Raw genomic sequence first — 12,381 nt, forward strand, 5'->3', positions numbered from 1 at the left:
CCATGGATGTACCATGGAGTATGGAAGTTACGATATGGCGCACACTGGACTGACCATGCCTCGGGATCCGGTGCAATTCACGGAGGCAACCTCCGAAAACCCTTCTGCGGGGAAGGAGTTTAGAGCGGGGCAGGCAGGACTCGACATGTGGAGTGAACCTGGCCACTACAGAAAAGAGAGAGGAAAAGTTGAGCTCACATTGCCAGCCGGTGATTCTTCTCGCCCCTCGTTTACTGTCGCAGAGTCAGTCCGTGTTAGCAAGTCTTATATCCAAATACCATTAGACCCATGAGCACGCATTTTGATCTGCGTACGTAAATTGTCTCAGTTCTAGGGATGAATCAAGCCCACGCGTCATATTGTTCAGCGTCAAACTCATCATACGGGGAGACACGCATCGGGAATTCCTCTACTCTAGCTTGGCACAATATCGGCGTCCGGGCTAATTAACGACACACGACGCCGAGGGATAAACAATCGCGCTCCTCGTTATATTTTGGTGAACGGAGCTGATTGCTAAGGCCAATGACAACCTGCCTGGGTTAACACTCTATGTACCTTCCAAGAGATCGGCAATGCAATCTACGCGTAGCTGAATAATAGAAACGGCAATGGCCATTGTCAGGAACCTAGGGTAGCTGCAAGTACCGCTCCGCACGAACCGAATCTGTTGAATATCCTTGGAGTCGGCTGGTCAAAGTGTCCTGCGAACATGTCTCGGAGACCAACTGAGCTGATCCACTGTTGTTCCTGCCCCAAGATGTAGTCCCGATGCAAATAGCGACTTTGATGACGCACCTGGGCAGGTATGTAGATCACAGCCCGGTCCTGTCTGAAACTGTCTCACCTAGCCAAGGCCACTGCGGGTGATGGGTTGACCGCATGGAAGGAACGATATGTTCCTCACAGCCACGACCAAGGATCGATCCTACCTAGGTACCTACCTAGATAGGGAGCCATGCCACCTGGGAAGGATCGAGCCATACCAAATCGGGTATAAACTCCGTGCGTGATCGGCGGCGAACCATGTCTTGCTGAAATGTCAACGGTGGTAAAACTCGGAGGATGTGGGGATCAACCCCGCAAAGTCCTCCGGATCGACAGCTCTGTACAGCTTCCAAGGCTGACCATTTTGGATATTTACCGGTGGTCTTGAGGCCGAGAATACCTAGAGCTTACCACAATTAACCGAAACTAATTGTCCAACATACAACAGCGGATTGTTAGTGGAATGTATAAAATAGACCAAGTCGCACAAGGAGTATCCTGTTTCCATCTCCAGGAAGACCTCAAGATCCAATTTCTTCAGCAATTTCTTCGACCAAAATGAAAGGCTTCACCTATCTCACCACCGCCTTCCTAGCCATTCTACCTGCCCTTGCTATCCCAACGGGATCAAGCCTACAGAAAAAGGCAGACTCGAGTAAAGTCGGCTATTTGGCGGTCTACTGGACGACTGAGGACAATAGCGTTTATTTTGCCCTCAGCAGCAACGATGATGCTCTAGGATTTAAGACTATCAATGGAGGCAAACCGATTGTGTCACCTACGCTTGGGACAAAAGCCGTCAGGGACACATCAATCATTGCCGGACAAGGCAAAAACGCAGGAAAGTTCTATATTTTGGGTACTGATTTGAATATTGATGCGGTATGTCCCAGTCCATCTTTTTGTGAAAACTCGCGTACAGGGTTACTGATCCAACTTAGACAAATTGGGAGGCTAGCACGCGCACCGGATCTCGCGGACTATTTGTTTGGGAGAGCACTGATTTGGTCACTTGGACAAATGAGCGACTGGTGACAGTTGAGGATGAAACGGCTGGAATGGCCTGGGCTCCCGATGCGTACTGGGATTCCTCGAAAGGACAATACTTTGTCCACTGGGCTTCGCAATTGGTATGTTCGAATCTTTCTACCGCCATTTAATCTGCTAACGAGATCAGTACTCTGCGGATGACACCGACCACACCGGCGAGCCTACCCTAAACACCAGTATGCGGTATTCCTACACTAGCGACTTCAAGACCTTTACCACACCAGAGACATATGTGTCACTCGGCGACACCACCGTAATTGATATGGCTTTCCTGGAAGACGAGAACACGCTCACCCGATTCTATGTTACGGGAGGGGGCCCAGTGGAACAGACCAGTACCAACGGACTTTTTGGTGATTGGACTACGGCCAAAGGAACGATCGAGAATAGCTCTGGCTACGAGGCGCCATATGCATTCTGGGATAACGTGGAAAATGGCCTGGCATACCTTCTCTGTGATAAGGTGGGCAGTGTTACTGGAAACCACGCATGGCAGTCGACCGATCAGGCTTCCGGTACATTCACCGTGAATGACACCCACGACTTGGCTTTCATGCGGCATTTGTCAATTCTGCCAGTGACCCAGGATCAATACGATGCATTGTCGGCGTTGTAAGTATGAATTAGCCGCTCCCTTGAAGGTCCCCCGAGTTATTCACATCCGAACATGGAGACTACAATTATGATATTGAATAAACTCAAACAATTGATTTCAAAGGTTGCAAACCCGTATATAGACCCCCTGTTTCGCTATCTCCGCTTATTCGGGGTTATTATCAATCGAACTGTCCACGGCCCATCCATTGAGCATAGTATAGTCGGAATATGGCGAGGTGCCATGCAGGGTCTCATAGTGTTTGCGAGGCCCGCACTCTCTCAACTTGGCAGAGTCTGCGTTGACGCACCGGTGCTGCATGATAGCCGCGATTTGTCGACCCGCATCCAGTCCTTCAAAGTACGCACCGTGGAGGAACCCAAAGAAGGTCGGACTCGTAGCTTCGCCAGCAAACCATAGCCGGCCAGCATTAGCGCGAAGGTTCTGATGCATCTCCAGAGATGTGGCAGGGGGCCAGTTGGAGTAGCTGCCGTAGGCCCAAGGCTCTGAGGTCCAGCGTGGGTACATGAATGCAGTTGGCTCAGGGATATCTTTGTCCGGGAACATCTTGCGCAGAACTTCCATTGCTTCCTTCTTGGTCTGCTCATCAGTTTGGCGCTCGACTCGATAAGCAAACTCGTTGGTCACGGTTACGAAGATGATGTTGGAATCAGGGAGGAATCCGGGAGTAGATAGTGACTGCCAGATCGGGTACCAGCCACGGGTTACAGGATCTGCATAGAGGTGGTATTGTGTTTCCGAGGGCCAGAAGGTTTCGTTAAACTGGAAGAAGATCTTGGTGTATGTTCCCATGTTGAACTTCTGAATAGCTTCCAGCTTCCAATCTGGGAGTTCTGGAGAGAAGTTGACAGCGCCACGTTGTAGAACTCCCAGCGAGAATGTGGTAATAGCATAGTCTGCTTCTACGCAGCTGCCATCTTTGTTGTGAACTCTAACACCATGGTCCGAATACGTGATGTTCGTGACCTCCGTGTTCAAGTGAAGGCGTGGGTCATTATCACGGAGGAAAGTCGACGCAAGCTTTTTGATAATGAAATTCAATCCACGTTGGTCAATAACCAAGTTATCGTGGTCGCTGAAATAATTGAAAGTCAAGTTATCGCCCGCACAGCCGAAGACAAACGAGCTCTCTATTGGGGAGTAAGCAGCTTCAAAGTCTAGTCAAAGATGTTAGTTGATCACGCTAGGTGTATTCACAAGACAGGCAACTTACCCCATGACCACCAGTCAACAGCCTGTGCTTCCATGTCATGTACCTTGGGCGTCCAACCTGCCAAGGCGAGACCTGACTTGGCATTTTGATCCTGCAGATTCTGAGTAAGAATCTCACCTGCCTTTGCATTGGCAATCTCATAGGCCTCGTCATAGGCGTCGATTAGATGGCTATAGTCGAAATAACCATCCTTGTTGTAGGTAGATACATTGTCGTAGTTCGAGAATTTGGTCTTCAGTCCGTATTTTTGAGCCTGTCCGAGGTCAGTTTGAATTTGATGGAAGAAATTTTGAGACATTTTTGAGACCTACCAAGAGCCAGATCGGGTTCTGTGGGCCTCCTTCACTTCCAATACCTTGTACCTGTTTAACTTGTGAGCAGGGTCCTTTGCATCCTTACATGCACCTGAGACATACCCAGTTGGCACCCATCTCAATATTATAGGGCTTCCCATCTTTGTCTTTTCCGAAAGGCTTGTGCCAAGCCCGGCCGCCGATAGTGTCGCGGTACTCGAGAATCACGAAATCGTGCACGGAAGCATTCGTTAGGGCTTGCTATGAACTTTGTCAATAACATTCAGATAAAGAAGATGGGAAACCCACAGCAGCAGTAATACCAGCCACACCACCTCCCCTATACTTAGGTGAGCTTCAGAATCAATTAATAAGAAGTCCAGTACTTACAAGATCGCAACTTTAGTCTTCTTGCAGGTTCCCTCGGTTCGAGCTTGGTGAGGTGCACCGATAACAGGCAGGACAGTGCCTGCTATCGCGGCCAAAAGTGAAAGGTGGTGCAAATACATGGTGAAGCTCTAGAGATCAGAGAGGGGATCGATCGCAATAAATAATCCCGACCCACAGCCCTGGAGAGGGCTGGGCTGAACCGGCACGTAGATAAGAACCCGGTGAGAGAAGATCTACGGAGTACCTTGGGCTGAATGTAAGCGACTCCTCGGACTTTCCGCAATCGGGCAAGTACATGCGGGAAAGAGAAGCATAATATAAACCATTGGATGTACCTAGTGCATATAGACATCTGCGGGGATGGCTTCAATATCCTCCGTTTTCCGATTAAATAATAAATTCTAATCGTAATCTCATTCCTATTACGTTTAGAATCCTGAATTAGGCTGGTACATGAAGAACATTCCTATATAGTCAGGTATACTTACATTTGTCCCGGAATATTTCGAGATAGGCGAATCTATAACGCTTAAGGGTTACTCCTTACGAGTATCTCCCAATGTGCTCAGGATAACGAATATTGTCGGGGGATTACGATAATCTGTACTTACGATAAAATCATGCACAGGCAAAGAACTAGACCACCATTAGTTTCGGCATTAGAGCCTCGGTAGTCATACATACCTGGTATGGCTCGAAAGCTGTGTTGGAAGCTTTGCCGAACATGCGATTGAATTGTTTCAGGCAAAGACTCTGCGAAGCGATTGTTGTTGAGGATTCTTTGGATAAGCTGTAACAAAGAGTAAGAATACCATGTCTTGCACTGGGGACCTGAATACTCACCTCATCGAGTTGAGATAAGCCATGCAAGGTCCGCCGAAGGTCGTTGGCAAATAGAGTCCGCACTATTTTTGCCGAGGTTGTCACACCAATAATTAACCCAAGCTGCTGAGCAAGGTAATAGGCAGTAATCGTTGCTCTAGCATGTCCTCCTCGACTCCGTGCCGACAAAGCTACAAATTGGGTTGTAAATAGACCAGCCATTCCGGTTCCTACAAGGAACACTGGGATCAGACTAAGATAGCTAGCGCTCGAGCGCCAGATAAGGGCGAGCACTGCGAACGAGGCAACTATTGTTCCCAATCCAACAATAGACAGTTTCTTGTATCTCATAGTCCTGTTTCAATGGTTAGACTGGGTCTGCACCCTGTATTTCAGGCCATACGGAACTCACCGGCGAATTAACCGACCATAAATAATTGAACCGAAAGCAATGCCTAGAGCAAATGGTGAAATTACCAGGCTGGATAAGCCGACGTTGGCTCCGCGTAATCGAACATAAAACATTGAAAGGCTCGAAGTGAGCTAATTGATTAGAAGAGAGCATGCGAATATTTCCGATCCGGTACTTACAGAAGACAGGGCAAAGGTTAAGATGGCCTGACCCAGACATATAGCCCAAGACCCATCTTCTTTGAGAGTAGAAGTCGGGATGATCGGATGCCTGGAAAGGTAGAGCTCATTAACCACGAAAAGGGTGGCTGAAGTAACGAAAGCGGCTCCAAAGGTAATCGTTCTGGGGTGGGTTGTCAGAACGTATTGTTGAACGGTCTGTAGCAACACCATTAAAGTCCCGATCGAAATCCCTGGAAAAGAGAGACTGACAAAACCCAGGCCGCGGAGGGGCTTCAAATAAGACATTATCCCTGAATATTGCCGTGGTACGCTTGTGGAAGCTCCTGGAAAGCGCCATAATGCAACGACCAGGCAGACAACAATAAGATGGAACTGACCTATAAATGGCCCGTTTGCTCATTAGTTTATGAATAGATAATTCTCAGGGATAGACACTACCATCGCCAGCCAACAGTCTGAGTTAGTAGTCCTCCGATTGGACCACCAGAGCTTATGCCCAATGTGGAGGCAACTGAAAGGTAGCTTCGTAACACCGCAACTTTGGATGGAGAAACGAGATCTGCGAGACTATCAGCATCACCCTTTGGAAATATGGAGAACCGGGAGTGACACCGACCATTAAGCAAAATTGAAATAACATCGACCAGCCCAGAGCCACCGATCCCTGTCAAGAATCTCGCTGCCATCAACATTTGCATTGACAATGATATACCCCTGCAGTAGCTTTTAGAAATTTGTAATAGGTTGTTTGCTGTCAAAGAACATACGTGACGAGAGTGCCAAAGGCAAAAATATCGAAAGCAATGATGAGGACGGGCTTACGTCCATATGCTGCGCATAGGTGAGCATACTAGGACATATTACGTCCAGGATATTCTGACAGGAAACTTCAAAACTTACCACTGGAAGCGCTACGGAGTACCCAAAATTGTAGCATGATATAAGCCAAGGTCCTAAATCCGATCTTTGGAAGACTTTCCCAATCTCCTCGTTTGTTGCGGTCACAAATGAACCGTCGGCCATCGCGAGGTAAGTACCTTCATGGAATATTTTAGTTACGCGTCTTCGCCAATTGATACTATCACTGTCTCACCTATCATTGCCACCGCCAGAAAGACTCTGTTTACCTGCCCTTCCTCTTGGTCTTCAGTATTTTCGAGAACATGTTCATCGAGCAAGCGCGACGTCTCGCTCAATAATTTATTGCCAGGCATGTCGGAAGTTGCGGTTTTGGCAGCTTGGGAAAAGAACAGTGATATGATAATTCAAGGGTAGGATCAGAGAAGATCAAGTATACCAACACATGTTATCGATCACACCTGTACTACTAGGCATGCGGGAAGATCGGGGAGCTCGCGATGTATTGGATCCGTCACATCCCTGCCCAATAGAAACTGCGGCTGAGGTGAGTCCTTGCATTAAAATTGAGAATATTTGATTGGAATGCAAGAGTGTTATATGTAGCCTGCGTGACTCGTCAAGGGTCAAACGTCCATATCATTGCATATTATTGAGTAGCGAGTTCCGTGAAGACTGCATTCATCAACTGTCAGCTGTGCAATTTAGCTCCATCCTTGCAATACACTTTCTTCGGTGTATTTTCCAAGGCTGGCTTCCTAATTGTTTCCGCGGGGTACGTACCTTATCTGCAGCTGCACGCCATAGTATAATAGTTTCCATCTAGAAGCCACAGTTAGAACAATGAGCAACATTGCAGCAGTTTCCAAGGTTGGCTTCCGAGACTGGAACACCCAAGCAGCCATCATAGTATCAATGGATATATTTTAGGTGCTGGTGATCTACAAATTACCCTTAGCCACCATCACGGCGCTTGTGGGCAGGTTTATTCGCCATGCAGTGAATAATCTTGTCAAGACAGTTGGGAGAAATAGGGAACCCCTGAATTTTTCTCACGGTGGTGTCAATTTGCTTTTTCAGCAGATTCATAGAGACCGGGAGATGATTGGTCCAGTTTGCTCAGTCTTGGATTGGACATGGCTGAACACTTCTGCACAAGCTCCTGAGATACTTCAAGTGCGGTCTCGGTGAGATCTGGTCAGTTTCTGATATATCGAAGCAGTACATAGGGAGTAATTTTCAGGGCCCTTGAGATAGATGGAATTTCCTCATTTCCGAAGTTCAATGACCACAAAAGAGGAAACATATTTGTCCATAGATACAAAAACATAAAAGACATAGTCATGATCTTGGGGAAAAGGCAGAACCATTGCAGCAGTCTGATGGCCACGTCCATTTCACAAGGGAAAGTAAATGCAAAGAAATGCAAAGAAAAAGAACAAACCGAACAGGAACACCGCCGAGCTATGCAAAGGGCCGTGTCAGATGTCATCTGAAGTTTTCCCAAACGCCAAATCAGAGACACCAAAGGTTCAGATAGTAAGGACCAGAAGATTATTCCGGGCGGAAACAAAGATAACAAGAAAAGGAGATGCAAAATATGCTTCCTTTCAGCGGAAACCGTAAGAAGGGCGAACCATTTTCGATACTTCTGGATTCAGAGAGAGCTGCTGGTAAGGCGAGCTTCCTGGGTCATAGTACAGACCTTCGATGTGCCCGTCCTCGCGGCGAAGGGAGATGTAGTAGAATCCAGAGATTGTAAGACCTTGACGAGCATCGGTTGGTGTGATGAAGCATCGTTCTGGGGCATGTTAGCAAAAGCAGAATGTACAGTGGAAGGATACATAATCTCCCGCTACTTACCCTTCCATCTCATCAAGATCCATCCCTTGGACAATTCCTCGGCAATCCACTTCCGGCTCACAAGGTTCCGGGCCATCTCAGCATCTGTCAGATCCTTGAACGGCTGCAATTCACGCCAGTATGTGCTATCAATGTCTGCGTCTGCTTTGAAGTTCTTTGTCTCCAGCGTGTGATTGTTGAAATCGATAATCTCACCCTCCAAGAAAGTTACGATGTGTGCATCATGGGTGGGCGAGGTCTTGTCAGGGATGTTGTAGGCCTCCATCGTGCCAGATAAAGTCATGTCATCATGGTTGATCTGGTGTATGGTGACCTTGACAGGCCAGTTTTCGTCGCGGTTGTTAGCCAAGTATCGGCGGCCACTTGTGGTAGAAACGCTGATTCGGGTGCTATCACTTCCATTTACAATGACAGGTTCACTTGGGGCGTTCGGACTGGGAATGCGTTGCGACAACACTGAACACCCGGCACTCGCAGCTCGTTGACAGCCCGAAAAAGCCATTCCAGATCGAAGCCATGAGCATGCCGGGGGTGGTGCAATGTTCGGAGTGTATAGAATGAAGTCCGTATCTCTCCAAGACTTTGTATCCATCGAGAAGGATAGCCGGCTGTCTGCCAAGACAAGCATACTGTCTTCAAGGGAGTTTGAATACCGAATGCGATCAAGATAGTGGATGGTTTCCCCCAGCACATTGCTCAGGCATGTGTCTGAGTGTAGCTGGCGATGAGCGGCAGCCCGAGCGCGTAGGTCATTGTGGGTGAGGTTGGTATGATGTGAATCCCCGCGCGCCGCAGGACGATAGCGGTATCCCCGAGATGCGAGCCCGATTGTATTTTCAGCGTCCTCGTCAGGAGTGGCATCTGAATAGCGATCGATGATGTAGTTCTCCAGTGTGCGACTTCTTGAAAGCCGAGGCTGACGCCTTGCAGATTGTAATAATGCCGCCACTGCGGAGATCGATGGCCGAGCCTGACTGCTTCCCGGCAGCGTTGCATACTCATGGGGTATCAGTTGGGCGGGGCCAGGGACCTCATTGCGCGGAGGCCGTGCGGGGGGTGTATCTCGACTTGAGGTGGAATGGAGGAAGGGCTCCATTTGATCATCTTCTGACTCTTCGCGCGCAGCACCATCCTCATCATCGGATCCGGGTGCCCATCCATACAACGATCGTGAGTTGGGCATTCGGCCTTCGTAGTTCGGCATGTCGGTTGATCTCTCTTGGCGACGCACAATCGGGATGCGACGGTTGAGTTCAACGGATGTGCGCGGATTGGCGGGATCATCAACCTCCATGCGGTCTTCGTTTTGCGGTGGATTGGTCGGGTAGCGGCGGCGACGCTGTCGGCTCAAGGAGGGTAGTAGCGGGTTGAAGAGAGCTGGTCGCGATCGCAGAAAGTTCACGTTGTCATCGTGAGCGTTGTCAGTCTCCACGGGGGCAGGTGTGGGAATCGACGATCGGCGCGGGGGGTCAGGTGTTGCGGTCGTCGAAGAGAGTGGCGAGCTGTGCTGGAGGATATTAGCTCACGAATTATAGATGGTGGATTGCAAGGACAAAATGTACTGAGTTAGGAGGCGGCATCCTGATCGGAATGCGCCGTCAAGGAGTGTGCAGGATCGACGTTGGCCATGCACGGCCAAGAAACCAATATGTGTGTATAATAAACAATTAATTCTGGGGAAAATGCCCACAAATTGAGATGGAGAAAGTGTTAGATGTTGTGCTTCTAGGACTCTGGAGATGTGGAGATGCCCGCAACATATGACGTTCTTCCTTTCAGCCGGCTCAGGGCCGCCTCTTGAGAGAATCCGTGAATTTCGTCGGACTTCATTGAATTTTATGGGGATGTCAGTTTCATTTCTTGATTATTTGTATTCTTACTTATTTCGATGCATATTTATGAATAAAGTGATACCCCTGGAAGTCAGGAACGTGGACGGCCACCCCTGTCATCCTGCAAAACATTACACCTGTGCACCAACTGGCGGCATCTAAAAAGCGATCTATAAAGGTCATTTCAGGAAAGAAAAAGAAAAGAAAAAGAAAAAAGCCACATATATGCACAACAAGCTTTTATCGGGATTGATATATCCCAGGGCATTAAACCACCAATGGCTCCCCATGTCGGCAATCCGGTTCTTCATTGACAGAAGCGGGGAACCTCCAGGCATTTTCTCGGCTTGTGGATAGGAGGTCCTGTTTGGTGGTTGAATAGTGGCATTCACAAACAACCTTGGAATATATCCATGGATATATATTTCTGGTTTCTAAGGATAAATACGAATGGATTCTTGGACTACCTGGACATGTTGCAAATCCTGTTCTATGACCAATATGTAACCTCCATCAAGATATTGTTCTGATCAGTGTAGTATATGTGCAATTGAAGATCTAGTCCACAGTCTAAAGAAACTAAAGCTCTTGAAGGGCTCACAGACCATCTAAATGTTGCAAATCAGAGCATGCGTGCATCATTGCAATCATCGGCTATCTGGACACATTGTAGGACCATGTTCCAGAAGGCATCGAGATCAACACCCCTGGGAACAGCAACACCCGGACCATCAACAGGAATAGCTATCGAGCGACCCAGCTGACCTGTTGTGGATACATCTTTCCCGTGCTGCCCATCTGTGACAATACTCAAAGCAAAACGCTCGCCGCCTTTATCATCAAAAGCAAGAGCTTGATTGGGGTGTTTGCTGGCAAAGGCTGGATTCAGCGTCGACAATACCACGGCCACAGCAAGAGGATCATGCAGTGGAGGCCCAGTGGTCAAACCAAAGGCATTCTCATATGTGGCAGCAAAGAAATTGAGTAGTGCATGCAATATCTGCCGAAGGATAGTGGGCCCCTCGGTCGACTGGATCGAGCCATGCAAGATGCGCGCTTGAACAGCCTGTGATGCTAAGACCTGATGTGTGAGATCTAAGGCCATGATAGTCGTCTTAGATGCAAGAACTGGGTTGCTAAAGATTGACTCGGCAGACTCCGGGTCGCACTATACCATGGTGAATAGACTAGCCAGAGAGGGATGAAAGAATCGAAAACGTACGTAGAAGTTGAACTCAGCCCATGGGGTCACATTTCCGATCCTGGTCTTCTCACCTGGAAGTCTGCTCATGGGAGCATCAGTGAATCCTTCACCGATGGCACCACCCATAATGCTTAGCCCTTGGATGTGTTCAGCCACCTCGGGGAATGTCGCGAACAACAGTGCGATGTTAGTCAAGGTACCCGTCGCAACTATCCAGGGAGCACCCTTGGGCTGTGCAAGAAGAGCATCTCTCATGGCCAAAATGGCATTCTTATCGGTGATGGGTGCTCTAGTGGCCTTGGGAAGAAGGTCGGTCCCGTCAAGACCAGACTCGCCTAGAAAGTGTTATTAAACATTTCGCTCGCAAGGCCACCATTCCCTACCGTGAATATTGGGCGCATGAAGAGCAGGCCGTGAAAACGGCTTATTGCTTCCGGGATAGACAGGAATATCGGGCTTGCCGATCGCCTCTAGAACGCTGCCAGCATTGGCGGTTGTCTTCTCTAACGATGCATTTCCATGGATAGTACTGATTCCAAGAAGCTCCAAAGATGGATGGTGAGCAGCGATCAAAATTGCAAAGGCATCCTATAACATATTAACAAATGTCTCGCTGAAATGACTTTGAGGCTTACATCATGGCCTAAGAGCAGTCAGTAATATGAAAGCGAGAGGAACACGATGGACTGACCAGGGTCGCAATCCAGCCACAAGGGAGTAGGACTATATTGGGTAGCTGGGTCTAACATGATGTATATCTCAGAGCAACAGATACAATTGAGAATCAAGGGGCCACTTGGGCACTTAAGTACATCTGGCCGGATATAAACAGATCCCCGCATCAATGGATGGCGATAAGGCTTATCGTAAAGCCCTAA

The 12,381-nt window shown here is 48.4% G+C and overlaps 7 protein-coding genes across 7 annotated transcripts; 2 read left to right on the plus strand and 5 right to left on the minus strand.

Annotated features, from left to right (window-relative positions):
- Window positions 1–34: 34 nt before the first annotated feature.
- N7519_002505 (uncharacterized protein) lies at window positions 35–292 on the plus strand (the record flags this gene model as incomplete). The annotated part of the gene is made up of 1 exon (XM_057289283.1): window positions 35–292. One exon carries the CDS (start codon window positions 35–37, stop codon window positions 290–292), a length of 258 nt encoding a protein of 85 aa, XP_057150485.1.
- A 1,034-nt stretch (window positions 293–1,326) lies between these two features.
- On the plus strand, window positions 1,327–2,434 carry N7519_002506 (glycoside hydrolase family 43 protein; the record flags this gene model as incomplete). Its single annotated transcript, XM_057289284.1, has 3 exons — window positions 1,327–1,650; window positions 1,710–1,898; window positions 1,946–2,434. The coding sequence occupies 3 exons, from the start codon at window positions 1,327–1,329 to the stop codon at window positions 2,432–2,434; spliced, it is 1,002 nt and encodes a 333-aa protein (XP_057150486.1).
- Window positions 2,435–2,578: 144 nt separating this feature from the next.
- N7519_002507 (uncharacterized protein) lies at window positions 2,579–4,449 on the minus strand (the record flags this gene model as incomplete). The annotated part of the gene is made up of 6 exons (XM_057289285.1): window positions 2,579–3,591; window positions 3,648–3,900; window positions 3,959–4,009; window positions 4,064–4,201; window positions 4,250–4,280; window positions 4,331–4,449. 6 exons carry the CDS (start codon window positions 4,447–4,449, stop codon window positions 2,579–2,581), a joined length of 1,605 nt encoding a protein of 534 aa, XP_057150487.1.
- Window positions 4,450–4,866: 417 nt separating this feature from the next.
- On the minus strand, window positions 4,867–5,677 carry N7519_002508 (Major facilitator superfamily domain general substrate transporter; the record flags this gene model as incomplete). The annotated part of the gene is made up of 4 exons (XM_057289286.1): window positions 4,867–4,931; window positions 5,015–5,120; window positions 5,174–5,507; window positions 5,565–5,677. 4 exons carry the CDS (start codon window positions 5,675–5,677, stop codon window positions 4,867–4,869), a joined length of 618 nt encoding a protein of 205 aa, XP_057150488.1.
- A 687-nt stretch (window positions 5,678–6,364) lies between these two features.
- On the minus strand, window positions 6,365–6,960 carry N7519_002509 (Major facilitator superfamily domain general substrate transporter; the record flags this gene model as incomplete). The annotated part of the gene is made up of 3 exons (XM_057289287.1): window positions 6,365–6,460; window positions 6,647–6,783; window positions 6,840–6,960. The coding sequence occupies 3 exons, from the start codon at window positions 6,958–6,960 to the stop codon at window positions 6,365–6,367; spliced, it is 354 nt and encodes a 117-aa protein (XP_057150489.1).
- A 1,254-nt stretch (window positions 6,961–8,214) lies between these two features.
- N7519_002510 (GID4/VID24 family protein) lies at window positions 8,215–10,047 on the minus strand (the record flags this gene model as incomplete). Its single annotated transcript, XM_057289288.1, has 3 exons — window positions 8,215–8,405; window positions 8,468–9,974; window positions 10,030–10,047. The coding sequence occupies 3 exons, from the start codon at window positions 10,045–10,047 to the stop codon at window positions 8,215–8,217; spliced, it is 1,716 nt and encodes a 571-aa protein (XP_057150490.1).
- Window positions 10,048–10,921: 874 nt separating this feature from the next.
- On the minus strand, window positions 10,922–12,252 carry N7519_002511 (uridine-cytidine N-ribohydrolase; the record flags this gene model as incomplete). The annotated part of the gene is made up of 5 exons (XM_057289289.1): window positions 10,922–11,467; window positions 11,522–11,838; window positions 11,887–12,091; window positions 12,139–12,146; window positions 12,195–12,252. The coding sequence occupies 5 exons, from the start codon at window positions 12,250–12,252 to the stop codon at window positions 10,922–10,924; spliced, it is 1,134 nt and encodes a 377-aa protein (XP_057150491.1).
- Window positions 12,253–12,381: the final 129 nt, after the last annotated feature.

Source organism: Penicillium mononematosum (genome assembly GCF_028829835.1).
Source record: "Penicillium mononematosum strain IBT 11891 chromosome Unknown utg000002l:1.0-8112719.0:1.0-8118358.0, whole genome shotgun sequence".
NCBI classification, from domain to species: Eukaryota; Fungi; Ascomycota; class Eurotiomycetes; order Eurotiales; family Aspergillaceae; genus Penicillium; species Penicillium mononematosum.